Genomic DNA, 26,023 nt, shown 5'->3' on the forward strand with positions numbered 1-26,023 from the left:
TTTGTTTTCCACGAGAGATTACACATAGTCCTAAGAATTTCCAGTGTTAGGTGTCACAATCCTATACAGGAATGCAAAAGGGCATTATATAAACGCCCCAAGTAGGATCAGATCAAGAGTGAGATGGGCTACCAGAGACCTCCACCTCCAGCTGTTTGCAACTGTACTCATGTTTATTTCTGGTCCTGCTTTCAGTTTTGCCAGAGCAGTCGAAGCACCTGGCTCCTCCGTTCCTTGCAATGTGGCTCTGCGTCTCTATGGCAGTGCTTGACTTGGATGCAGGTCATTCCAGTTGCTCCTACCTCCTACACAGAGAGTGGGGCTTGGAAGGGGGCAGAAAAGATGGTGCCAAGCAAATGCCTCACCTGTCACAACCAGCTCCACTGGGTCACTTGCCTGAGACCAGAGATGAGGATCTGCTTTGCGATATTTGCAGGTGTAGATCCCTGCGTCCTCCAGCCTCACCCCGGATAAGAGGAACTCAGTTGTGTTTTTCTTTGAGATTTCCGTTCGTGATGCAATCAGGCTCCCTGATTTGAGCAGGAAGAAGGTCAGACTCTCCAAATCCTCTGCCCCCTGGCATTCTAAGGTGATATTTGATCCCAGAGGTATCTGCTCATTGGGTCTCGTCTTGATGGAAGGTTTGGTGAGTTTGGGATCTAGTGTTAAGAAAACAAAAGCAGCAAGCAAAGCACCATCATATTACTTGTGACCCTCAACTTACGAAACCTGTTGATTTTGAACAGGTCAATAGACCTATTTAGCTCTAGAGAAGATTCCCTGTTAGTCCTGTAGATACGTTCTCTGGACTGGGAGTAACCTGCAACAGCACATCTGAACATTGTCCACTTCTCATTGGATCAGGTCTTTGGAGCTGTTTTAAGGGAAATTAGCTGGCTCTGTGTATTTCCAAGAAGACCAGTCCATGCCTCCTCCTCCTTAACCACTACCACCTCCTCCTCCTCCTCCTCCTCATTATTATTATTATTATTATTATTATTATTATTTATAGCATTGAAAGAGTTTTAAAAAAACTGCGAAAATCACACAGTTAATGCCCCCCCCCAACACCAACCCCAGTTTCCTCCCCTCTCAGATTTTCATGCTAGCCTTGTCTCTCACTCAGAACCATTTCATTCAGTGTGGAGTAATTCTGTTCAGGGTTCCAGCCAGCCAGTTAGTCATGACCTTTTCACAGATACTCCATTCCATTTCCCCTTTGTTTTTCCATTATTATTATTTTTAGCCCAATGTTCAATCCATATTCCATGCCCACTAATCATGAGGAGTCCTCATTGGGCTCTTTCATTTCTTCTCATTCGGTTGTATTCCCTAATATTTTTTATACCTTTTATATTTTTATATATTTTATAGTCTTGCAAACACTGGAATTCCCCCAAGTCAGCTGATTCCTTTCTCTTGCGTGTGGTTCATGATCAACACTCACAGAATGAGTTTGTTGTTACTATATTCAATGCTGATACATGCAACTTTTCATAAAATACGTAGATGTGACAGTATACAGTATGGTTTCCTTTTTGTTTTGTTTTCCACGAGAGATTACACATAGTCCTAAGAATTTCCAGTGTTAGGTGTCACAATCCTATACAGGAATGCAAAAGGGCATTATATAAACGCCCCAAGTAGGATCAGATCAAGAGTGAGATGGGCTACCAGAGACCTCCACCTCCAGCTGTTTGCAACTGTACTCATGTTTATTTCTGGTCCTGCTTTCAGTTTTGCCAGAGCAGTCGAAGCACCTGGCTCCTCCGTTCCTTGCAATGTGGCTCTGCGTCTCTATGGCAGTGCTTGACTTGGATGCAGGTCATTCCAGTTGCTCCTACCTCCTACACAGAGAGTGGGGCTTGGAAGGGGGCAGAAAAGATGGTGCCAAGCAAATGCCTCACCTGTCACAACCAGCTCCACTGGGTCACTTGCCTGAGACCAGAGATGAGGATCTGCTTTGCGATATTTGCAGGTGTAGATCCCTGCGTCCTCCAGCCTCACCCCAGATAAGAGGAACTCAGTTGTCTTTTTCTTTGAGATTTCCGTTCGTGATGCAATCAGGCTCCCTGATTTGAGCAGGAAGAAGGTCAGAGTCTCCAAATCCTCTGCCCCCTGGCATGCTATGGAGATATTTGATCCCAGAGGTATCTGCTCATTGGGTCTCGTCTTGATGGAAGGTTTGGTGAGTTTGGGATCTAGTGTTAAGAAAACAAAAGCAGCAAGCAAAGCACCATCATATTACTTGTGACCCTCAACTTACGAAACCTGTTGATTTTGAACAGATCAATAGACCTATTTAGCTCTAGAGAAGATCCCCTGTTAGTCCTGTAGATACGTTCTCTGGACTGGGAGTAACCTGCAACAGCACAACTGAACATTGTCCACTTCTCATTGGGTCAAGTCTTTGGAGCTGTTATAAGGGGAAATTAGCTATGTAATTCCTGGAAGACCCTCTCATGCTGCCTCATCATCATCATCATCATCATCATTATTATTATTATTATTATTATTATTATTATTATTATTATTATTATCATCATTTATATACTGCCCCAAAGCCAAAGCTCTCTGGGTGGCTTACAAAGATTCCAGTATGCCAGAATCTGGTGGAGTTTCAACACAAGTTTCTTTATATATTTATTACATTTAGATTCAACCTTTCCTCCAAGGCAATCAGCATGTGTAAATGTCCTCCAGCCCCTTACCCATTTTATCTTCACAACAATCCTGTGAGGTAGGCTAAGCTGAAAGACAGTGCCTGGCAGGGCTGGCCCTACCTTGAAGCAGTAGGAAGCTGGAGTAACAGGCAGCAGAGGATGGGAAGGATGGCGCTCTCCCCCTCCAAAGGGTCTGCCATTGCTTTGTCCTGCTGGCTGCCTGCATGGCTGGCCATGCAGCCAGCTAGCAGGATCAAGAAGCAGCAGCAGCCAATCACCTGCCCGCCTGCCTACTCACTCACCCCAGCGCTTCACCATCCACTGCATTGCTGCACCCTTCCCGGGGGGCGGGGGATTTCAGACAGCAGATTTCAGACACTGGGGGTGGGGAGGGTTACATGGGCTGTGTGTTACCCACCCCTGATCTTGAAGGTATCACCTGTGATCCTGTGTGTGACACCACCAGATCTCTAAATTTCAGCAGGGGGGAGAACAGACCATGCTCTGGTCCCTGACACTTGATGGTGACATTGGAGCCACTTCACCATTATGCAAAGTTTTGAATGCCTGGGAGTCATGTAGCTTATTTGGTCACCCACATATCCTGCTTAAAACAAGCAGGAATATCATTGTTTATTCTGCATCACTTGAGAATATTGCAATGGTGTTCAAGTGTGACATAATGAGGAGAAAACCTCCATTAAATCAAAGATCTCTTTTAGCCGACATAGTTTAGCTGGCTACTGACTCAAGTAAATCCCCCCATCTGCAATACTATGGGTAATTCCACCAGTTTTCAAAATTTCAGCAGGGTGGAAAACAGACCATGCTCTGATCCCTGGCACTTGAAGCCTCTTAGATCTCATCATGATACAAAGGTTTGAGAAGTTGAGATTTAGCAGTAGAAAAAAAATGCCGTAACCCTCAAGGAGATGTGTAGCTTAATATTTATCCACATGTCCTGCTTAAACTCTGCATCACTTACGAATGTTGCAATGAATTTCAAGTGTGATAAAGGAGAGAACCTCTTTTAAATCTCAGATATGTTTTAGCCAGCTTAGTTTTCTGATTTCATCTACAGAGGTGGAAAATGCAGAAGTCATTTTTGTTTCATTTGTGATGGTCACACACAAGGACCAGGACAAGCTCTCACCTGTGATGTTGATGTATACACGGTCACTGTAGTTGGAGCAGTGTTGAAAGAAGCCTGATGCTGATTGGAAGCAGTATCTACATTGGTAGATCCCACCATCTGTCTGTTTGGCTTTGTGAATGACAAATACCATCTCAGTTGATCCTATCTCCTTGATATCATGGGTATCCAAACCCCTTTGTCTGTGTAGAGTGAACACTGCCTTTTGGTGCAGTCCATTCTTACAATGGATGTTGACATTTCCTCCCAGGGTGACCACCTCACCTGGTCTCACTGAAATGGAAGTCTTGGGATAAACTTCTGAATGGGAAAGAGAAGAAGAGCAAAGTCTTAAAACTGGTGCATCTAAAACAGTGGTTCCCAAAGTGGGCGATACTGCCCCCTTGGGGCGGTGGGATTGCATAGGAGGGCGCTAAGAGGTAAAGGGGCTGCAGGGTGGGCACTCAAAGTGGTCTTTTCCGAGAAGCGCTTCTCCAGAAAGTCTTAAAAACAGGCACATTTTTATGGGAGAAGGTACCCTATTTCTTCGATTCTAAGACACACATTTTCCCCCATATAAACATCTCTAAAAATGGGGTGCGTCTTAGAATTGTGGGTGTGTCTTAGGGTTTTTTTTCCTGTTGGTGGTACTGAAATTAGTGTGCGTCTTACAATCGATGGCTTCTTACAATCAAAGAAATACGGTAGTTTGGTCCCAAGACATATAGGGGAAGAATCCACACATGTATTAATACCGTTTAAGAAGAGTCCTTTTAACGGTGAATTGAAATGTTTTAAAAGCACCAAAACGCTAATGAAGAGACATACCTTGCTTGGTGTGCCCCGCTACCCTGCACTATGGAGAGTGGTTCAAAAGCTCCTGGCTGCATTTCCAACATTACATTTGGTGGAATGTAGTTTTAGTGTGGTCTGCCTACTTCTCTCCAAGCAAAGAAATAGACTTCAGATTACTAAATGTGGTGATTTAAGACTCATGTTAAGTGACTTTGAACCAGACATTGGGAAACTGGTATCAAAGCCCATCCATCACATTAAGAATTTAAAGAATAGTGAGGTACTCTACCCTAGTTACTAAATGTGATATCTAATATTATTGCTAAATGACTATCAAACTTTGAAAAGATAATATAACTGGATCAAGTTTAATTGAATAAACTAAAAAAAGTTATTGAATTTTGAATAAATATTCAATTAATTGTTACTGTTTTGAATTTTATTGTTAATATCTTCCTTAGTGGGTTGTTGAAAACCGCTATTCTGAATAATGATTTTTTATAGTGTAGGGTAGGGGGGCGCTGGGCATGAGTTTGTGGAACCAAGGGGGCGGTTACCTGAAAAAGTTTGGGAACCACTGTTCTAAAACAATCCAAGGGCTCATCTACACCAAGCAGGATATTCCACTATGAAAATGGTATGAAAGCAGTATATAAAAGGCAGGAGCCACACTACTGCTTTATAGTGGTACTGAAGTGCACTGACCACTGTGGGGGCCCAGGACACATCTACACCAAGCAAGATATAACACTACGAAAGTGGTATGAAAGCCGTATATGCCATGGGTCAATGGGCCCCAACAGTTGTCAGTGCACTTCAAAACCGCTATAAAGCAGTAGTGTGGCTCCTGCCTTTTATATACCACTTTCATAGTGCAATATCCTGCTTGGTGTAGGTGAGCCCCCAGTGTGTGAAATGGGAAACATTTCCACATTGTTGGGAAACACAGAGTGACCCCGTTCAGACAACACTCTAAGCCATGATGCTTAAGCATCTTGAGCTAAACATTATAGCTTAGCATGTCGTATGAACCATAATTTAGTGTGTCATGTGAACCATTCCTAATCATGGTGGTTATATAATCACAGTTTAAACATATCTCAATAACCATTTACTGGAAAAGGGTTAGCAGCCTAAGTGTGTTGGTTTAGCAGCCTAACCATGGCTTAGTGTGTTGTCTGAACAGGCCCAAGATTGAGTATGGATAAGAGTGCAAATATTGTAAGGGCTGTAATCCATTTAACTCCTTCCTTAGAAGATTAATCAGTGGTGGACATTTATTAATTTAGTTGTAATTTCTTAAAGGCAGCATTAGATAGTGAGAGCAGATGTATTGTCTGTGCTGATCCCATTGGGTACTGCACAAAACATGTCATATCTTCTTGCTCGGACTGGTTTTGGGGAAACTGTTCTTCTTTCTTGGAGCAGAAGCCAGATTTACACAGTGAGACTGACGGTATACGTTTATGAACAGTGAAGCAACTTGTTCTGCTCTGTCCACAGGGCTGGCCCTTGAGTCATTTCATGGTGTCCCATCCTTGTCCCTTTTAGAGTAGTTCACAGAAGGAAGAAAAACAATGACAAGGCACTTCAGATACACAAAGAACAAAACAACCAATTGACAGGGCCGGTGCTACCATAGAGGCCGCTCAGGCAGCTGCCTAGAGCGCCAAGCTAAGAGGGGCGCCGGGCGCAGCGCAGCACGCATGCGTGTTGGCTGTGAGCCGGGCCCGCCCAAGGATTCAGCTGGGCCTGGGTCCCTGGTTTGCTTTGGTTGGGCGGGCGTGGAGCACCATCTTGTCAGCATGAGAGTGACGTGAGGCAGGGGGCGGGGCTCAGTTCGCTCGCTGCTGCAAGCGGCTGGGCCTCCAGCACTCCCCCCCAGCTCTGAAGAAGAGGGGGAAGAAGAAGCAGCAAGAAGAAGCAAGCAGCAAGCACCAGGAGGTGGAGAAGAAGAAAGAGAAGAAGTGAGTAAGGTAAGATTGAGGGGTGTGTGTGTGGGGGAGAGAGAGAGAGAGAATGCATGGGTGAATGGGGTGCATGGGGTCTTTGAGTGAATGCATGTATGCATGCGTGTGTTTGGAGTGAGTGAGTGATGCTGAGTGTGTGTGTGAGCTGGGGGGGATGATTTGGAGGTGATATTCTTATTAAATAATGCATTTTTGACCCATAGACGTTCCTTTCCAATTTGTTTGCTATAATTGGCATGACGTATTTCTTGCACTTTAAAATAAATTTAGCAGTTTCAAGTTTTGTGCTTATTTTTCCCAGGAAACATATGTTCTTAAAAATCAAAGTTGGCATTTTTTGGGTGTGTGTGTATATGAAAGTAGATCACCTTGCCTAGGGTGCAAAATAGTCTGGCACCAGCCCTGCCAATTGAACAAATAAAACTGCAGCTTTCAGCCCACCTGAAGCATGCATCCACTTGGAGGGAGAAAACCCAAAGCAGACAGCACACCTGAAGCATGGGGAGATGGGAGAAAATGATCTTTCCGTTTGGAGCAAAGCTGATGGTGCCGGGTGGCCTGTTCATGATGGCCCAGCACTACCTCCACATTCTGCCTCCCTCCCCCAGTGATGACTTTTTTGTTCTTCTGTTGGTGAACTCTCCCACTGGCAAGTGCTCTTTAGCACAGGTTAGAGGGGGCCTGGGGCAAGGTGTCCCCAGGGCTGCCCCTGCCCCTTGCCCAGGGTCCCTGGTGCCCTTCCTGGTAAACTCACAAGCAGCAGCAGCAGCAAGGGCAGAAACCCCCTTTTCTTTTCAAAAAGGCTTTTACTGGGGCATTCTGCGTTGGGGGTGGGGGAAGGTTAAGCTCAGCTTTGTCCTGTGAAGGAAGCAAAGCGCTGGGCAAGGTTGCAGCTGCTTGTCATCTGGGGAATATTTCGGCCCATCCCCAGCTACAGCGCATTATCTCCTGAGCTTCACCTTCCTGGTGGACTTGGTGGTGGCTGGGATCCAGGGGTGGGATAAACATGTGTGAGATGTGAATGGAATTGTTTTAAAGTGGGTTGAGGGTTTTAATGGAATTGTTTTATATGTTATTGTAAAGCGCCTCGATGCCAGAAATGGTGAGGCGGCGCTATAAAAATGCTTTAAATAAATAAAATAAATAAATAATAATGGCCTGGTTCAGACAACACGCTAAACCATACCGCTTAGCCACAAAATGGTTAAGTGAATGCATTCCCTTAACCATTTTGTGGTTAAGCACCATGGTTTAGCGTGTTGTCCGAACCAGGCCAATGCGTTACTCAAACCACATTTCATTTTATTCTTGTCTGGAACACTTCACTTGGGAATGTTTCTACTGATCTGGTATAAAGGGAGAGGAAGAAGCTCTTTAATAACTGTATATTTCTAGTCACTGCAGTTTCCCCAAGTGATCTGCAGATGCAATAAATCCAACACTCCTTTTAGTGCCATTTGTGCAACTGGCACACAAGGATGAATGACAACCTCACCTGTTATGATGATGACGGAAACTGTCTCACTGCGTTGTGAGCATTGTCGATGACGGCCTTCATTGATGCAATAAATACACCAGTATTTGCCCCCATCTGATTGTTGGGCGTTGGGGATGTCAAACAAAGCCCCTTTAAATGAGGAACTCAAAGGTTTCTGAACTTGCAACACCTGTGAAATTCCTTCTTTGAAGAGATAGTATGATGCATGTGGGAAAACTTTATTCTCACAGGAAAAGTGGACTGTTTTCCCCAGGATGACCTCAGGATCAGGGTTCACTGAGAAAGGAGGCTTGCGAAGATGTTGTCCTAAATGAGAAAGAAAAGAAGAATGATGTCTTTAAACTGGTGAATCTAAAAGAGTCTAAGAGCTTCATCCCACCTTCTATATAGCCTGCTTTCATGGCACAATCCTTACAAAAGACTCCCATGATAGCCACTGTATAGTCTGCTATGGAGACGAAGGACTCAAAGGACGTCACCCATATCCTGCCCTGATTGCACTTTTTCCGGCCGAAGACGCGCCCCCCGAAGAACCACTTAAAGTCTGGTTCCTCTGGGACTCTGAGCGGCCACTGGGGGCGCAGGGCTTTTAGCGCCGGCGGAGGCATGAGCCTCATGATGAGGAGCAGGCATTGTAAGCCCCCCCCCCCCCCGTGAGGCCAGGACTGACAGGCTCCAGCTTGGCCCCTCCATGGCAGAGTGCTCCGCCTTGGCAGCACACGAGCCCACCCCTAGCGAAGCTGAGAGAGAAGCGGGGGTGGGTGAACGCGAGTGTGCGCGCTCCTCCTGCAGCCTCCTCCTCCTGCAGTCGCTCCTGCTGTCTCTCGGTTCAGCCAGTCTGAGAGGCTCTGGCAGAGGCAGCGGTGAGGGGTTGGAAGTTTGGCTAGCAGCTCTGACTCTCCTCAGGCAGCCCACGAGAGTTGCTGCCGTCTGGACCCCCGTCTGAGGAGATGAGCAGCTGCCATGGATGTGAGAGGGCGGCTGCTGTGGACACATTTGTTTTCTATCTGGTGTGATCCCAGCCCCCAACAACAACAACAACCGTTTTCATTTGCTAAAGGAACGAAATGGGATAATTCGAGGGAAAATGGGTAGGTGTGATGAGGCCTAAGAGCTCTATCCGATGAGCGTTTTATTGCACGCTCTTTACTGGGCCCTCACAGATTTCTTGGAGGTCCCCTCCATGACATCATCTGCCTCTTGCATGCCTTCTTCTACCCCTTCTGGCCTTCCTTGTGAGACAACCCCCCCCAGAAAAAGTCCGGTTGCTGCTTTCTCCTGCTGTGTGTGGGAGAAGCAGCGTGATCACAACGCCGGACTGAATGGGTCTTGTGCTCCTTGTTTACTTCCTGTTTTCAAACTGGAAGTAACCGAGTGATGATGGCAGCCAGCGTTTCTTCCCAGATGTGATGGAGCTCGATCTCTGTAAAATGGGAAACCTTTCCATATTGTTGGGAAACACAGAAAATTGAGTGGGCCTGTTCAGACAGCACTAAGCCATAGTTAACCCGCTAAACCTTTTGTAGCAAATGATTAATGACTGTGTTTAAACCATGGCCCCAGTCACTGCCTCACTTCCACCGGAGTCAAGAGAGGGGCAAAGGGCTCTTTAGCCTAGCACTGGGTTTGAGGGGATCCAGGGTAAAGTGTGTCTAGGGCCCATGGTCCCCTGGGAAACTCACAATCAGCACCAGCAGCAAGGACAGGAAGCCCCATTTCTTTTCCAAAATGTTTTTACTAGCGCTGTGCCAAAAAAAAATTCCCATGAAAATTTCAACCTTTCTCGTTCAATTTGATAGAAAAGAAATAGCTTTCGGAAAGAAATTCAAAGGAGAAGAAATTTGGAGAAATTCTCATGGGTTTGATTCAGGGTTCTTGTGCTGACCTTCCTTATGAGAGGACTCAGGAGTGTGTGTGTGTGTGTCCTGTCTTCCATTTCTCTGACAGCCTGGAGCCTTCTTGGCTTCCTACACTTCCTGCTGAGGGGAAGACATCATAAATATATTTCTCTCATAGGGGCTTTACAGATCAGGAAGCGCAGGCAGCCTAGGAGACTGTACAGCAATGGGGGAATGTGTAATAGAAAGAAAAATATAGGCAGTGCAGTACCCTCACCCACTTGCAGCGGCAGTGCAAAAAAATCCAAAAGAAAAAGGAAGAAAGACGCTGTTCTACAATCCTTGCCAATGGTGATGCCCACCTGTGAGCAATTGTTGGAGAATGCCTCCTCCCCCTGGAGAAAGTCAGTGAAATTGTCCCCCCAATCTCTACCCACAAATAGAGTGGGGAATTTTGAGGAGCCATTTGTGCCCAGCAGTGTGAGGGGCTGGTACAGCTTAGCTTGGCATTGTGAAGCAGAGCAAAGAAATGGGCAAGGTTGCAGCCACTTGACGTCTGCTTCCGCATCTGGTCCCCTAGGCTTCACCTTCATGGTGGGCTTGGTGAGGCTGGGATCTAGGGGTGGGATGTATGTGGGTGTCATACAATGTGGTACCCAAAGCAGTCGCTGCCATTTCCCCATTGATTTCCAGATGCAATACCCAACACTCATTTCAGTATCATTTGTGCCACTGTTACACAAGGATGGAGATGACCTCACCTGCTATGATGATGGAAACCGTCTCACTGGGAGATGAGCACTGACGATTTGAATCTTCACCAAAACAATAACGGCACCAATAGCTCCCTCCATATGATTGTTGGGCATTGAAAAAGAAAAAGAAAACCCCTTTATATGGGGAATTCAAAACTGTGGAAACATGACGATCCTGTGGATGTGCTACTTTGAAGAGCTGGAATGTTGCATATTGGTAACCTTTACTCTCACAGAAGATGGAGATTCTTTCCCCTGGGATGATGTCAGGGCTGGGGACCACTGAGATGGAAGGCTGAGGATAATACTGTCCTGGACATGAAAGAGAACAAGAATGAGATAGGCAAGGTTGAGTACCGGCACTCTGAAACATGGGAGACCTTTGAATGAATTGGAATGAGGATTCAAAGATGACTAATTCATCACTTTGCATCATTGTCCAGTGGAGCACCTAACCATCACTTTATATACATTTCTGATAAGCAACTTGATTCTTGTTTTATATTAAGAACCATTTTGAAATGAGTAGGAGGTGAAGTGACATCAAAATGATCTCCACTCACTCACTACTCCTGCGAGAGCCAAGGAAGTGGCAAAGACCTCCTTATCTCTCTCCTCCTTGTCTCCTGTGAACAGTGAAGGAGGACGGGGGAAGTGGGAGGGAGAAGAGTTGTCACAGAGCTTCATTCCACGTACCCGTTTCCCTCGCATTATCCCCATAGCGTTAAGCTGTTGTTGTTGTTGTTAGCTAAATCACACCCCGCTCCTAAGATCCTTTGTATACTAGGAAAAGGGTTGGGGGAGGGGCGGAATGTAAAAAAATATCATAAAAAATCAACGGATGATCCAATCCGATTCAAATGTGGTATACTGAAAGCCCTCCTTAATATCTATGAGCTTTATCACACCAGCGTTATACTGATGAGGTATACTGAAAATTGAAACCCAATTTTCAGCCCTTTATCTTTAAAAATGTCATTTTTAAAAAATAACAATTTTTAAACCTCAAACTTTTTTAAAAATACTAAAACTCAAAGGATGAACAGATCTGTTTCAAAATTGGCATAGTTAAAGTCCTTGTTAAGAGCAATCATGGTGCCAAGTTTCATCTCTTTATCTTTAATTTTTTTTAAAATTTTTTTTTATTGAACATAACATACAAACAAACATAGCAATTTAACATAACACACACACACACACAAATCCAAATACATAACAGCTTACTTGAATATATAAATGTTAACATATAATACTTTATCCATAACATAATCCAACATAATCCAACATATTTCAACAAGTGCTCCCCCTTGCCTTCGGGATCATTCCTGTTTCCAAAATCTTAACACCTCTTCTGATGGTGGTTTCCCACTTCCCTTAGAAAACACAAATATTAGGAACTGTTTCCAAATTTCCTCAAATTTGTTGGTTTTTGCTATACCTCTTCTCACTTTAATGTTACGTGTCAGTTTATCATTAATAGCAATATCCCATACTTCTTTATACCATTCTTCAATACAATAATCACCTTGAATCTTCCAGTTCCTAGTTACAATTAACCTTGCTGCAGTCAGCAAATTTGTTATCAATTCCTTAATTTCTTTTTTACATTTTAAATCTTCATATAGTGAAAGTAATGCAACTCTTGGTGTTTCTTCTATCTTCATTCCAACAATTTCTTCAATCTCAGAGAACACCATCTTCCACAATTTTTGCACATATTTGCATTCCCACCACATATGTAAATACGTTCCTTTTCCCCCACAACCTCTCCAACAATTTGCTGAGTGCTGCTTGTTTATCATGTTTAATCTAACCGGGGTTAGGTACCACCTCCATATAATTTTATAATAATTCTCTTTTATTCTCACTGATATATTTCTTAACACTCTTTGTCTCCATAATCCTTCCCAACTCTGCTGTCCTATTTGTACCTTCAAATCTGTCTCCCAAACCAATTTTCCTGAGTTGTCCGTCAACCCTTTCTTGAGCAATATTCTATATATTTCACTCCTTAACCCTTTTATCACTTTACTTTCTCCCTTATCAATTTCTTTTTTGACAATTAGTTCCTCAAACTTCGACAACTCACTACAATCTCCATTTTCTCTTATCCAGTTTTTGGTCCATTGTTACAATTGCCAATAGTTTAACCAGGTTAATTTTTTATCTTTTAAAACCTCTTCCAACTCCCCTCTTGTATTCATCCCTCTTAACCATTCCCTTAATTTCATTTTATTTTTCTCTATTAAAACTTTGCTTAATCTACTCTTTAAATTTCCAGGGAAGTTCTTTAACGTTATTACCGGTGATAAGGGGGAGATGCTCGAAAGCAACTCCCTTTTATATTTACTCCATATTTCCCAATGGAACTTTAAAAGAGGATTACCTATACTTTCAACCCATTTTTTTTTACCTCCTTCCCTAAAATATACATTTTCCAAATTCATGTCTATATTATTTGTGGTTTTATCCTCCATCCAATCTAAATCTCCTACTCCTAAAATTGCTTCTGCAATATGTCTTAACCTATTGGCTACATAATATAGGTTAATATTTGGGAGACCCAATCCTCCCTTTTTTTGGCTTAGATACCATTTATTTTTATTTATCCTCACTTTCTTATCCCCATTACAGTAATTATTTATAATATTCTGCCAACTTTTGAACTCTGATTCTGAGATTTTTATTGGTAGCATCCTAGGAATAAAATTGATCTTTGCTAAAATTTTCATTTTTATTAATGCTATTCTTCCAAACCATGATAAATTCAACCTTTTATATTTTTCAATTTTGCTAAAATCTCTTTTTTCAAACTACTTAAATTTTCCTTCTCTAAGCTCTCCAAATTTTTGTAATTCTAATTCCCAAATATTTAATCTGTTCTTTAACTCTCATTTCCATTTCTTTTCCTTCCCAATACTTCTCTTCCTTTTTAGTATAATTAAATAACACCAACTCTGATTTTGACCAATTTATTTGGTCAATCCAGTAATTTCTTCAAATTCTTTCAAATGCTGTTTAAATCTTCCCATCTTTCCAACTGGGTTTTTAATAGTTAACAAAGTATCATCCGCAAACATATTCAATTTTATTTTTTTAATACTACCTATCCCTTCTATCTCCCCATCGTCTCTTATTACATTTGCCAATAGTTCCATAACCATTACAAACAGGACAGGCGAGAGTGGACATCCTTGTCTTGTCCCTCTGGCTGTCGTATTTTATCAGTAAATCCATAGTTTACTACCACTACGGCTGTATTTTGAGAGTATAATTGTTCTATTATAGCTTTAAACTTGTTTCCAAATCCCATTTTATTTAAAACCATCTTTAATGCTTGCCAGCTCGCACAATCGAAGGCCTTAAAAATATCCAACGCTAATACTCCCGCTTTAGTCTTTGACTTTTTTACCTCCTGTATTACATTTAAAATTCTTCCCACTAAATTATGCATTTGTCTGCCTACTACAAATCCACATTGATCTTCCCCTATATATTTAGCTATAAATTTATTTAATCGTTTTGCTAAAATAGTTGAAATTTTTTTGGCATCTTGATTTATTAACGAAATAGATCTGTATGAATCAGGGACAGTCAGATCCTTATCTGGCTTTGGAATTAAAATTATTAACGAATGTTCCCATGATTCTGGGATCCTCTCTCCTTCCAATATAGCATTATATAGCTTCAATAATTTTGGTACTAAAAACGTTTTAAAAACTTTGTAATATTCCGGTCCTAAGCCTTCTACCCCGGGTGATTTGCCCACTTTCAGATTCTCTATAGCCGCTTCAATTTCTCTTTGAGATATACTCCTTTCCATTAGCTCTTTATGTTCTATTTCCAATCCCTTCTTTATATACTTTTCCATATAAACTTCCATCTTCTTCTTCTGAGTGTCCTTCTCCTTATATAGTTCTTGATAAAATTCCTGAATTTTTTTTATTTTACCCTTCATTGTGTGACAATAATTCCCTTGTTTATCTTTCACTATTCCTATCCCATTCTTAGCCTTCTCTAAGCCTAGCAAGCATCTTAGAGTTTTTGTTACTGTTTTCAAAATACTCTCTTTTCATATAAATTATTTTTTTCTGAACTTCCTCTAAATTTTTATTCTCTAACTCTTTTTTCTTTGCTTGTAATTCTATTAATTTATGTTTATTTTTAGATTGCCAATATTCTTTCTCCAAATTCTTAATCTCTTCCTCTAACTTTTCCTGCATTGCAACCTGCTGCCTGGGATGTTGCAGGTCTTCTGCCAGGCTCCCCTCTGCCTACCCGCTAGACTCAGTTCGCTGGGCTGTGGCACATTCACAGTGGGGCTTTACAAGAGCTCCGCATCCCAGCAAGCGCCCAATGAAGCCACAAGGCCACCCACCCTCATCTGGAGCCACCATTGTGTGCTCCAATGGCACCTCCAGAAATGGTGTATTTCCCAAGTTGTGTAAATGGTGGCCCTAAAGGCCCCATTTACTCAAGATGAAAGGTGTGGGGCACACTGCAGCTGAAGTATGCAGGATCCACATTTAAGGTTAAAAAACATGCTAAAATGACTTTCAGAAAATGTGCATTTTAGAGGGGGCCGCAGAGGGGGAGCTTCAGGGTGGCCACGGCCCAGAAGTGCTTTTCCCTACACAGTAAATCACATGTGTAAGTACTCAATTCAATATTATAATCTCTAGGGAAAGCAGCAGCCTGTGAAAGAACCTAAAGAGAACTACGATCAGCAGCTAGCAGTTGATTCCCTTGCAATTTCATTTACACTGGGAACTCCGAGATCAATATAAGTTGCTTAGAGACAAAGAAGGATGTGAATTGACACTCACCTCTAGATAATCGCCACTGCCCGGCCAGCCACCAACCTAAAATCAGAGGACTCTATTAGTGGCAAGATATATGAGTAGCAAGAACTGAAGCGGGGTCTCTGGACTTCACACACGTTCTGGTCCCACCACCCTTCAATGAGCGATACCAACCGATAAAAAGGATGCAAGAAGAAAACGTCATGGTGAGGGTTCTGTTGCCTTCAGAGTCCTTGTTTACACCAGCTCTGCTGTCTCCTAAACAAAGATCACATCTGGGGACTGCGGCTCCTGAAATCCACCCATCTACTCTGACATAGAAATTCTCTACTATGCAACATTTCTTGTGATGTGACAGGACTGCTGACCATAATAAGCTTCCACTACTGCCTGACAAACCACATCCCCTTTTCTGCCATGGTCAAAAATTGCAAAACACAAAGATTATGAACAACTTGCAAAATCAACTTGAGTGGGTTGTGTGAAGGATATGCATAGGCATCTTCTGCTGGTCCCCCGCCCCGCCCAAAGATTCTTGAAACAGAGGGCTCTTCAACAGTACTGTTGGAGTCAAGGGAATCTGGTATCATTGAAAAGTTTGGGACCACAAAGCTAGACTTCCTAGAACTCCTGCCAGTCACATGTCTTGGAAAAATCAGGACTTGACGGTTGTGGTTACCAAAGCTTGTCTTAACCCAACTTCTTTACTCATCTTGCTAGGTGACATGCACCCTTTCGGCCCTCCTCTAAGTGTCCTCTGTTGTCGCTTAGAAGTCAGTTCTTGAGGGCTACTGTTCTTTGTAGCCCTCATTCCAGTCCTTGTTAGTATTGGGAATGTTGAAAAATGTGGGGCTGAGCTTTTCAAACACTGTTAAAGGCTACTCAAAGGCCATAAGCTTTTTTCCCCCCTTCAAGACTTCCAAATGGATTCCTACCAAGTCTTGTATTCCACCTTCTGCTCTTGATGGTGGAGAACAAACCAATTTGCCCTTGAGATTCACTATGTTACATCCACACTGTGCTGGCCCCTCATTAGGCACAGTGAGGTAACCACCTCAGGCAGCAGATACTGGGGGAGTGGAGAGTGGAGGACAGAACTATGCCTGGATCTACACCACTTCTGTAGTGTTGAATCCTGCTTCTTCTTCCACATCCATAATGATTTGACAAAAGTGTAGACCTTACCTCTGTGTGTCACAGGGGTGCCCTGCACACCCTAAATGAGGCTGCTGCCCTGTTGACAGCATTGAAATAAGATTTATTTATTTAAAACATTTGTATCCCGCTCTATATCACTAGGATCTTAGGATGGCGTACAGATAAAATCATACAATACAAAACAATAAATATACACAACTAAAAACAAATTAAACTATTAATCAAGTTAAAACCAATATATAATTTAAAAGCAGTAAAAACTATTAAAACAGTTAATTGTTTTAATTGAGTCAGTTGCTGGTCTGGTCAACATCTATATATAGAATGGGAGTACTGAAGGGAACATTTTTTCAGAGCTGTGAACAAATGGCCTCTCAAAATTCTTTACCTATTTGTAAACGGAAAATTTGGGGGACACAATTTCACTGAATTTCTCCAAGGGCAGGATGAATTTTCCAACAGTTTCTCACAGGGAGAGCCCACCATTGGCAAGGGTTGTAGCACAGCCACTGAACAAATGAAGCAGTTGACAAGTACAGAAAAATCTAGTACAAGAAAAGAGCAACAAAGCATTCAGAAAGAGTATAAACTACTAATACCCTGCAAACATTAGCCATGGAACAAAATGGACTAAAGGCTAGCACCTCTTAGCTTGTTTCAACTTCAACCAGACATAACAGTCAAAAACAACCAAAGAAAACACACCCACCTCATTGACATAGCAATACCGAATGACAAAAATGTTGCAGAAAAGGAAGAGGCAACACCACTGGCTATGTAAATTAAAACCACTGGCTATGTAAATTAAAGAACTATGGCAACAGGAAAAAGTTACAATTATTCCGTTAGTCACATCAGTCACCAGCATCACATCATCTTTTTTTTAATGAAAACCTTCAGAAATTAGGCCTACCAAAATATATGCATGCCAGCAGTCATACTTAAAACATGTTCAATAGTCAGGAAATTTCTGAATCAGTAAAAGACAGCATGACTTGGCAAAGCCCATCATGTTCATCTAGAAAAACCACCACGAGCAAGAAAAGTGAGATAAATAATGATGATAATAATAATGGCAACCCTGTTAATTTTTTAAAGATTTTTAAGAAGTATAGACAATTATCACATTTAAAAAACAAACAAAAACAAAATATACATCATGCCAATTATATCAAACAAGTTGGAGAGGAAGGTCTATGGGTCAAAATGCATTATTTAATAGGAAAATCACCTCCAAATCACCCCCCACAAATTGCAGCAAACTACAGCCTCTCCCCCACACTGCAAACATGCACACGCATCCATTCATAGTCAAACAACCAGGCATCCCATTCAGACATTATCACATCAGTATACACACTGCCAGCACGCGCACACACATCCATTCACTCAAACAACCAGGTATCCCATTCAGACATCAATACACCCACACACTGCCAACACACGCATGCATGCATGCACGCACACACACACAGGTTCAGCCACTCCAAAACACACACATATCCATTCACTCAAGCAACCAGGCATCCTCACCCATACACTCACTCACTCAACACCCTTCTACTTGCTGCTGCTGCTGCTGCTGCTGCTGCTTCTTCTTCTTCTTCTTCTTCTTCTTCTTCTTCTTCTTCTTCATCATCATCATCATCATCATCATCATCATCATCATGCTAATTCTTCCCCTTCTTCCTCTTCTCCTTCCTCTTCTTCAGCACTGGGATGGGGGCTAGAGGCTGCGTTGCTGGAAGTGCGGGAACGCGCCCCTTAGCCTCTCACCTCGCTTTTCTTGGTTGGGCTTTTCTTGGTTGGCACCAGTGCGCCGGCAAAGAAAAGTCCCGGATGTGTGATGAGAAGTGATGGGTGGGGCTGGGGGCCATGTTCCCGGTTGTCCAGGAACGCATCCTTTCCAGGCCTTTCCCCAGTAAATTGGGGGCCAGTCCCGGTTGCCCCAGAGATCCCCATTTTTTGGAGGTCTCCAGGGTTTTCCAGGTCATCTGGTCACCCTACTGACCCTAGAATAGTTGTTTTAAATAGATATTGTTGTTTTTATGCTTTTGATGGTTTTAATTTTTATATTTCTTTTAAATGTTCACTGTTTTTAACCTTTGTAAACTGCCCAGAGAGGTTCAGCTTTGGGGCGGTATATAAATGTAATAAATAAATAAATAATCCAGAAACCAACCCATGAGAATTTTCTCTTAAAAGTTCTTCTCCTTTGATTTTCCTTTTGAAATCTATTTTTTTTAACGAATTGCAATGGGGGTGGTTGAAAAAAATGTTGGGAGGAGTTTTTGGCATTGTACTAATCTCTTTGCTCCCTCTGCAGCATAAATGTTTGGGTAGATTTTGGGGACTCAAAGAAGAGCAATTTTGGTGCCTGAGGCAGAAAATCCAAGAGGTTTCCTCCCTAGAGGTAAAAGTATAACAAAGTAAATATCTGACCATTTGTTTCCTTTTTCATGAGCTCTTAAAGTGGGCCTCCTCACTCTATGTGGGCTTGCCCTGCTTTGTTAGGGCCTTTCTTGGTGATGGGAGTTCCAGGTAGACAAGGGAGGGTGTGTGAATCCTTTTGACATCCATGAATGATAAATATAGACCCTTCCTGTTCCTGAATTCTGCGGAAAGAGGAACTCTTCAGAGGGCTGGCATCTGGTTTCTCTTTCTCTTCCTTCTTGAGGAAATGGAAAAGTGCATGACAAATAATGACTTTCCCCCACAATGACGCAGGGCCTAGGCTGATGTCACTTTTGATCCTATTGGTTAAATGGCAGGGCTTAGGACCTGGGGGACCTGGTGATGTATCCAAGATTCCCCCACCCACCCAAGTTATTCTCTCACTCACCAATGCCCATCACTCAAAATATGTGTGGTGAATGAAGGGAGGAGACCAGGTGGAGAAAATGTGGTGAAGAAAACCCAATGAGATCAAAAAAGAGAAAAAGAAGGAAGCGGATAAGCAGCCCATTGAAAGAAGAGGAAGAGGGAACCCAGCTGGGCTTTTGGGGTTGGGTTCATTTTTGTCTTTTTTGCTTATAAAATAACTGAAAAAGACTCACATTGATCTTAATCTTGTTGAATGTCCACAGAATAAAGATGTTTTTCAAAAACACATTTAGATGAATTTCCCATATTATTTGACAATGATGTCAGTTATCCCTCACTAATTTGGTAACAACCATCCTGTATAAAAGTACCTTTTATGGCTATTATGTCACAAGAGCATCAGTTTATGGCTATTCACTCTCTTGCCTGTGTCCACTCTGTGTTTCAGTATCCTCTTTTGTGCTGTGCTTTTATTGATTAATTTATTATTATTTTTTTTACATTTTTATCCCACCTTTTTTCCTCTGGCAAGGAATTCAAGGGGGTTTACATGATCCTCCTCCTATTCATTTTGATCCTCCTACCCAACTCTGTGTGGTAGGAGTATCAAGAGACAGGCCCCAAATTTCCCAGTGAACTTCATGGCCAGGATTGACTCCATGGTGGCTGTGATCGAGGTGGTTAACTCTCTCTCTTGGACCAACAGCAGTACATTTTGGGGGAAAAACCAAGTAAGGGCAAGTCTACACCACGATCCTCCCTGGGTATCCCAATGGCTGTGCAATGTCCTGGAAGGACGTTGCGGACGCCATTTTTTTTTAAAAAAACTACTTCTACCAAAGGTAAGAAAATAATAATAAAAGCACCAGCTCCCGCTCCCCCCTCCCCACTCCTGATGGGCACAGAGAGCCTGAAGAGCTCTGTGCCCCATGCCCAGTTCCCATCTCTGCGTTTACTCACTAGGAGCCAGGATGAAACTAGGATGGCCACCCACACCTCCCATGGTCTTGGGATGATCCTGAGACGACAGGAAAAATCAGGCTAAAAGCCATCCCAGTTATCCCGGGGAAATCGAGGGATCTTCCCTCCATGCCCCTGGCATCCCCTGTGTGTCATGTGGATGCACAGGGATGATCCCGGGATGATCCCCGGGATAAGGTATGGTGTAGACATGCCCTAGGTGTGCACAATACGACCAAACCTTATGCTTATTCTGTAGTAGTCCTGTAGAGGGCGCTTTGGCCATGTTTTAATTCTAAACGTTTGACTTTTTATTTTTTTTATTTTAAACATCACCAACACAGACATCACATATAATACATACAAACAAAGGTATACATAAAACAACTACAGTTACAATAAAAAACATTTAAGGGTAAGGTTAAAGTACATTTTTGGCCCTCTTCATGCCAGAAATGCTAACTAATTTCTTAATTACCATTTATATGGCTATCAAATTCAGTTCTTTCTTATGACTTATCTGAGTCTCATACATTGGATTCACAGAATCATACTTCATTTGTCTCTAATCCTTCCTCTTTTCCTCTCTTTCCCCATCTTAATACTAAAATCCACAAACAAATAAACAATTTTTCTCCACCTCTTTCAGATGTTTTATCAAAGGTTTCCATTCCATTCTAAACATTTGGATCAATAGGGAAAAAAGTTTTTCAGTTTGCATTAATGTGAACATACGGATTTGCAGACATTCAAACTACTACACGAACAGAAACACTGTTATTCATTGAAATTTGCACTGCTCTGAATTTGGAATTCAGCTTTCAACTCAAGAAAACTGTACGCAAATGTACAGTAAAGTGCATGAAAGAATGTGTACATGAAGGAAATTAACATTAAAATGCATATTAGTAAAATTGCTTGCAAATATACAGACAAAATTGCAGAGAAAGATGCGTGATTTAAGAGAAACGTGTACCAAAATGTGGACAATTTTTCATGCAAACTATTTTTTAAAAAATTCCAAAACTTTAAGACATGGACAAAGGTATCTGCCAAAAAGAGGCATCTTTCCACCAGGATTATTTGTGCTCAGACAAGGACCTGTTTAGGGTGAAATCCAAACGGTCTTCAATGTTATTTCAGTGTTTGACCCTTTCTCTCTCTCTTTACCTCTTCCCTCCTGAACTCCTTTTCCTTGTGTGTCATGTCTTTATTAGACTGTAAGCCTGAGGGCAGGGACTGTCTTTTTTGCTAAGTGTAAGCTGCTCCGAGAGCCTTTTTTGGCTGAGGAGTGGGGTATAAATATGATAAATAATAATAATAATAATAATAATAATAATAATAATAATAATAATATCACAGCCTTCCTCAACCTGGGGCGCTCCAGATGTGTTGGACTGCATCTCCCAGAATGCCCCAGCCAGCTGGGGCATTCTGGGAGTTGTAGTCCAACACATCTGGAGTGCCCCAGGTTGAGGAAGGCTGCTCTATCATCACCATTTATTATATGGTTACAGACCCAATGAGAAACAGTGGCAGACATCATTAAGGCAGTAAAAACACAATCATTAAATCGTTATGGTGAAGGCAGAGAAATTATTAAAACATACGCATGTTTAAAATATCATAACATAGTTAAAACACCTGAGACAAAGAGAAAAAGAAAAGGAAAACAACAACTTGAGATAGAAGTTGCAATGATATTGGGGAAATCTTACGAGTCCCTTGTACAGAGAAAAGGAACCCAGCCACTGCCTCCGTTGTTTGGTTGTACATCCCTGCCAGAAAGTATTCCAAATGCTGCTCAGATGACTCTCTATCCTTGGTATTGGGGGTAACAGCCCAACTGGATAACTCTACAACCATTAATGGGGAGCAGAGCATAATGCCTTCCAAATGACACTTGTCTAAGGGAGTGTATTGATACTGCTGCTTTGCTGCTCGTTCCGTCCAAATCCTGTGGCATCACAGTTGTGGGGTAGGAGTGACAAATCTTTACAGCAGGAGGGAGAGAGCACGGGCCTTCTGGCTGGAAAAGTAGCAGTGCCAGCGGCCATTCGGTTTGTCACGCCCGCCCTCTGGCCGGCCTTCCCGCGCATCCCCCGAACTCCCCTGGACCTCGATCCACTCCCGGAACTTCCCCAACCTCAGTCTGAAGCAAAGTCACACCGACAGACCTTGCAGTAAAGGGAAATGTTGTGCTAAATCAGTGACTTTTTAAAAGCACAGTTTCGGGAGAACAGCCTGTGGTGGCTGTGAGTTGGCGGCTGTGTCATAGAAACAACGCAGCTCCAACTTGTAGCCACCACGGGCTGAACAGGGCACATAGATAAGTCTTCTGTGCTGATAGAAATGTGTTCTTCTTTCCTATCCAGTTTTACTGCCAGGGCATAACATTTTGGGTCAATTTCAGAGTTTGATGTAACAAACAAGCAAATTGAGGCAAGGAATTCAAGTGGCAAACTTCTCTTGACAAACAAACAAACAAACAAATTTCTGCCTTTTAATAGCAGCCTCAAGATTGCATGACGCCATGACTAGCTTCGTAGGGATGCTTCCTCTCTTGATGGTGGGAGGCATTCCCCGGGTATGAAATAGGACCAGGAGCTCAAGGAAGACAAAGAGATTGTGTGTTCTTATATTTGAAAAATTCCATTCCAACCTTCAGCAAACAAGGCGTGTATAGTGGCTTTTACAACAATGGAAAATACACAATGAAACCACTCCAGTAAAATTCAGTTAATAACAGAAAACAAGCAAAAGGAGAAGAATTTAAAGAAGCCAAACAGCTGCCAAAAGCAAATGTCTTTGGTGCTCACTTTAAGGCCAATTGAGGATCCTTTCACAATGCTGGGACTTGTTCACCATCTTCTTATAGAAAAAGCATTATGAGCTGACCAATCCATAACTTCCTCTCACCAGAGATGGTGGCTTACCAGTTCAGTTGTGGATCCAGTTGGTTGAACAAAGCGATTAAGGATATCTTGGAAGAAATCTACACTAATCTAGTTAGAACGGGCCTTACCGGTTTTAAGTGTGCCTTTCGTAGTATTACGCCACATGACGTTCAGGTTTTGACGTTTTATTGAGGTCTTTTCTCCGGTTTTTGTTTTGAACTTTTCTGAAATAGCTCGTTGTATTTGTTATGATGTGGCCGATTTCGCTGTATTAATTAGCTTTCCTTTCCTTCTTAATTAGCCAATCACATTCCTGGGGGGGGGCGTGTTTATTTAATTTTCGCGCCCAAAGTTGGAGCCGTTTTTTTTCTGTGAAGCCTTGGACTTCAACTCCCATCAGCTCTACTTAGCAGAGCCAATGGTGAGGAATGCTGGGATTTGTGGTCCAAAAGATCAGGAAGGCACCAGGTTGGGGAAGGCTGGTGCCTGAGCTGAGGAAGGCTGGCGCTGCTTTCGTGCTCTCTCATTCTCTCCCCGTTTACGAGTCAGTGTCTGTGGCGCGCTGCCGGGAGTTGCTTGCTGAGCCACTTCTCCTCCCTCCATCTCGTTCTCCGCCTTCCTTCCCTCCCTCCATCCCGCTCTCTCTCCCTCACTCATTATCGTTCTCTTTCTCTCTCTCTCTCACTCACACACACACACACACACACACACACACACACACACACACACAGAACTCAGGAGCTCGTGGCTTCAGTTGAAGGCGAGCGACTCGCACTCCCTTTGCCTGCCTCATCCACTGACACCCTCAGAACCCAAACAGTAAAAGGAGCAGGGAATGGGGGGGAGGAAAGAAAAAGAAAGCCCACTGCACCCTGTCGAGGCAACCATGGAGTGGGAAGAGCAGGACAGAGGCGGGACATAGGAGGCGGCGGCACCTCACGCGCAAAATAAAACAGAAGTATTTTCTTAGTGTGGCCAAAAGGAACGCATTCCCACAGAAAGAGAAAACACAAGTAAACGTTTTAAAACCAGCTACATTTTAAATTGGTCAAGAATAAAACGTTCAATGCCTGTGAAAACAACGTTTCATTTACTAGTGGAGATCCCCTCTTGGTCTGTCCCCAACTTCATTTTCTTGAGTTTTAACAAAAGTCTTAAAATAGGGAATATGACTTCAGGATCATTAATAAATGAGTTAATTACAATTATTTCCCAGCTTTCCTCAAAGGATTTTATGGCACTTATCATCAGAACAACCCTGTGAGGTAGCTTGTGACTGTTCTCTTCTCCAGGAGTGCACGGCCTCAGCCACAACCATCGCTAAGACAAGTAACACAAAGCCGGCTACAGCTAGGCGTAATTTGGCCTCTATGGCTGTAAAAAAATTCTCTGCAAAAGTGAGAGAGAAAAGTCAATCTACTAACCCCCCCACCCCATATTCCATTTTGCTACATAAACATACCTGGATCTGCTATTCATCTGTGTCTATGAGCTTTATCACACCAGCATTATACTGTGCTATCACTGCGAATTGCGTGCAAAAGACTCTGAAGTTTTCCACCTTAGAATCTGCTTTGACTGTGAAGTGCTCCCATGCATCCTGCTTTAATTGTGCTATAAAGGGAAAAGAATCGAGGTATTTTGCTAGTAGTTTTCGAGCGAATCATTTGTCGTTTTCTGAGTGGCTACTGGACGTGCAGGAGCAGGATTTGATATGTTTAAAGAAAATTTAAACAAATGCTTACATCTGCATAAGCTTTAAAGATAAAGACATCAAAATTGGCACAGTAATAGATATTAAGGAGAGCTTTAAGCATACCAAATTTGAATCGGATTGGGTCATCTGTTGAATTTAATGATTTTTTTTACATCTCCCCCCTTTAAACCCTTTGCAAAGGATTTTAGGAGTGCTGTCACCTGGGGTGTGATTTAGCAACAACCACGCCAGAGAGAGAGTGTTTGTCTTGGGACATGGGTCCCGGGACACCATAATATCAGTTCTGCGAGCAACCTACTCCGTCAGGCCAGCCAGCAGCAGAAGGAAGAACTGTACAGAAAAGAGGTGGCCTTTGGCCAGGTTCCTCAGCCAAAGAAGCAGCACAACTGTCCGGCTCTCAGCAGGGAGCAAGAGGACCTTTTGGCAATTGAGGCAGCTCTGTGAAGTCGTCTGCTTGGTGGGGCTTAGGGCCCCGGTCATAGGACTCAGCATTAAGTTGAGCGTCCATGAGATACAGGGTCAAGCCAAGGTCCAAGAAGTACCCACATCCATAAGAACTCCTGCCTAATGGTTCTCCCTGGTTCTCCCTTGGGCCACTGATGCATATGTACAGGACTCAGGGACTCTGCCAGCGTTGGCTGCCTGTTTGTTTTTCAGCGAGTGGTGACTCAACACAGCATAGGAGACACCATCAGGGTTTTCTCCAGTATCAGGTTCTAGGGGCTACAGAGAAGAAAAAGAGAAAGAGTTAGGGTGCATTCCTGCCAATTCTTCTTCTTGAGTTACAATGGGAATAAATGTGAATGCTCTAGAACTGGGAGAAGCAACCTTTTCATGCTGTCGGATCATTTAGCAATGTGAAAAACTGTCCTGGGCACCCCCACAAAATGGCTGCCATGGGAGGTGTGGCTAATCACAACGGGCAGGTAACCTGCCCAAAATACCGAGTACAAGGCAGATGTGGCATCTGAGCCCCCACACTAAACAGCTCCTTTGAACTCAGTTTTCTGCACCA

At 42.9% G+C, this 26,023-nt stretch overlaps 1 protein-coding gene across 1 annotated transcript in view; it reads right to left on the reverse strand.

The window, feature by feature from the left end:
* LOC134405644 (immunoglobulin superfamily member 1-like) overlaps positions 1-8,675 on the reverse strand; it is a 16,881-nt gene extending 8,206 nt beyond the window's left edge. The window contains exons 1-3 of the mRNA XM_063136886.1: positions 8,474-8,675; positions 1,908-2,201; positions 366-659 (exon numbers count right to left, since the gene is read on the reverse strand). Of these exons, the coding sequence (XP_062992956.1) occupies positions 366-659; positions 1,908-2,201; positions 8,474-8,675 (790 nt within the window). The remainder of the gene's footprint in view (positions 1-365; positions 660-1,907; positions 2,202-8,473) is intronic.
* Positions 8,676-26,023: the final 17,348 nt, after the last annotated feature.

This window comes from Elgaria multicarinata, chromosome 11, assembly GCF_023053635.1.
Source record: "Elgaria multicarinata webbii isolate HBS135686 ecotype San Diego chromosome 11, rElgMul1.1.pri, whole genome shotgun sequence".
Lineage (NCBI taxonomy): Eukaryota > Metazoa > Chordata > Lepidosauria > Squamata > Anguidae > Elgaria > Elgaria multicarinata.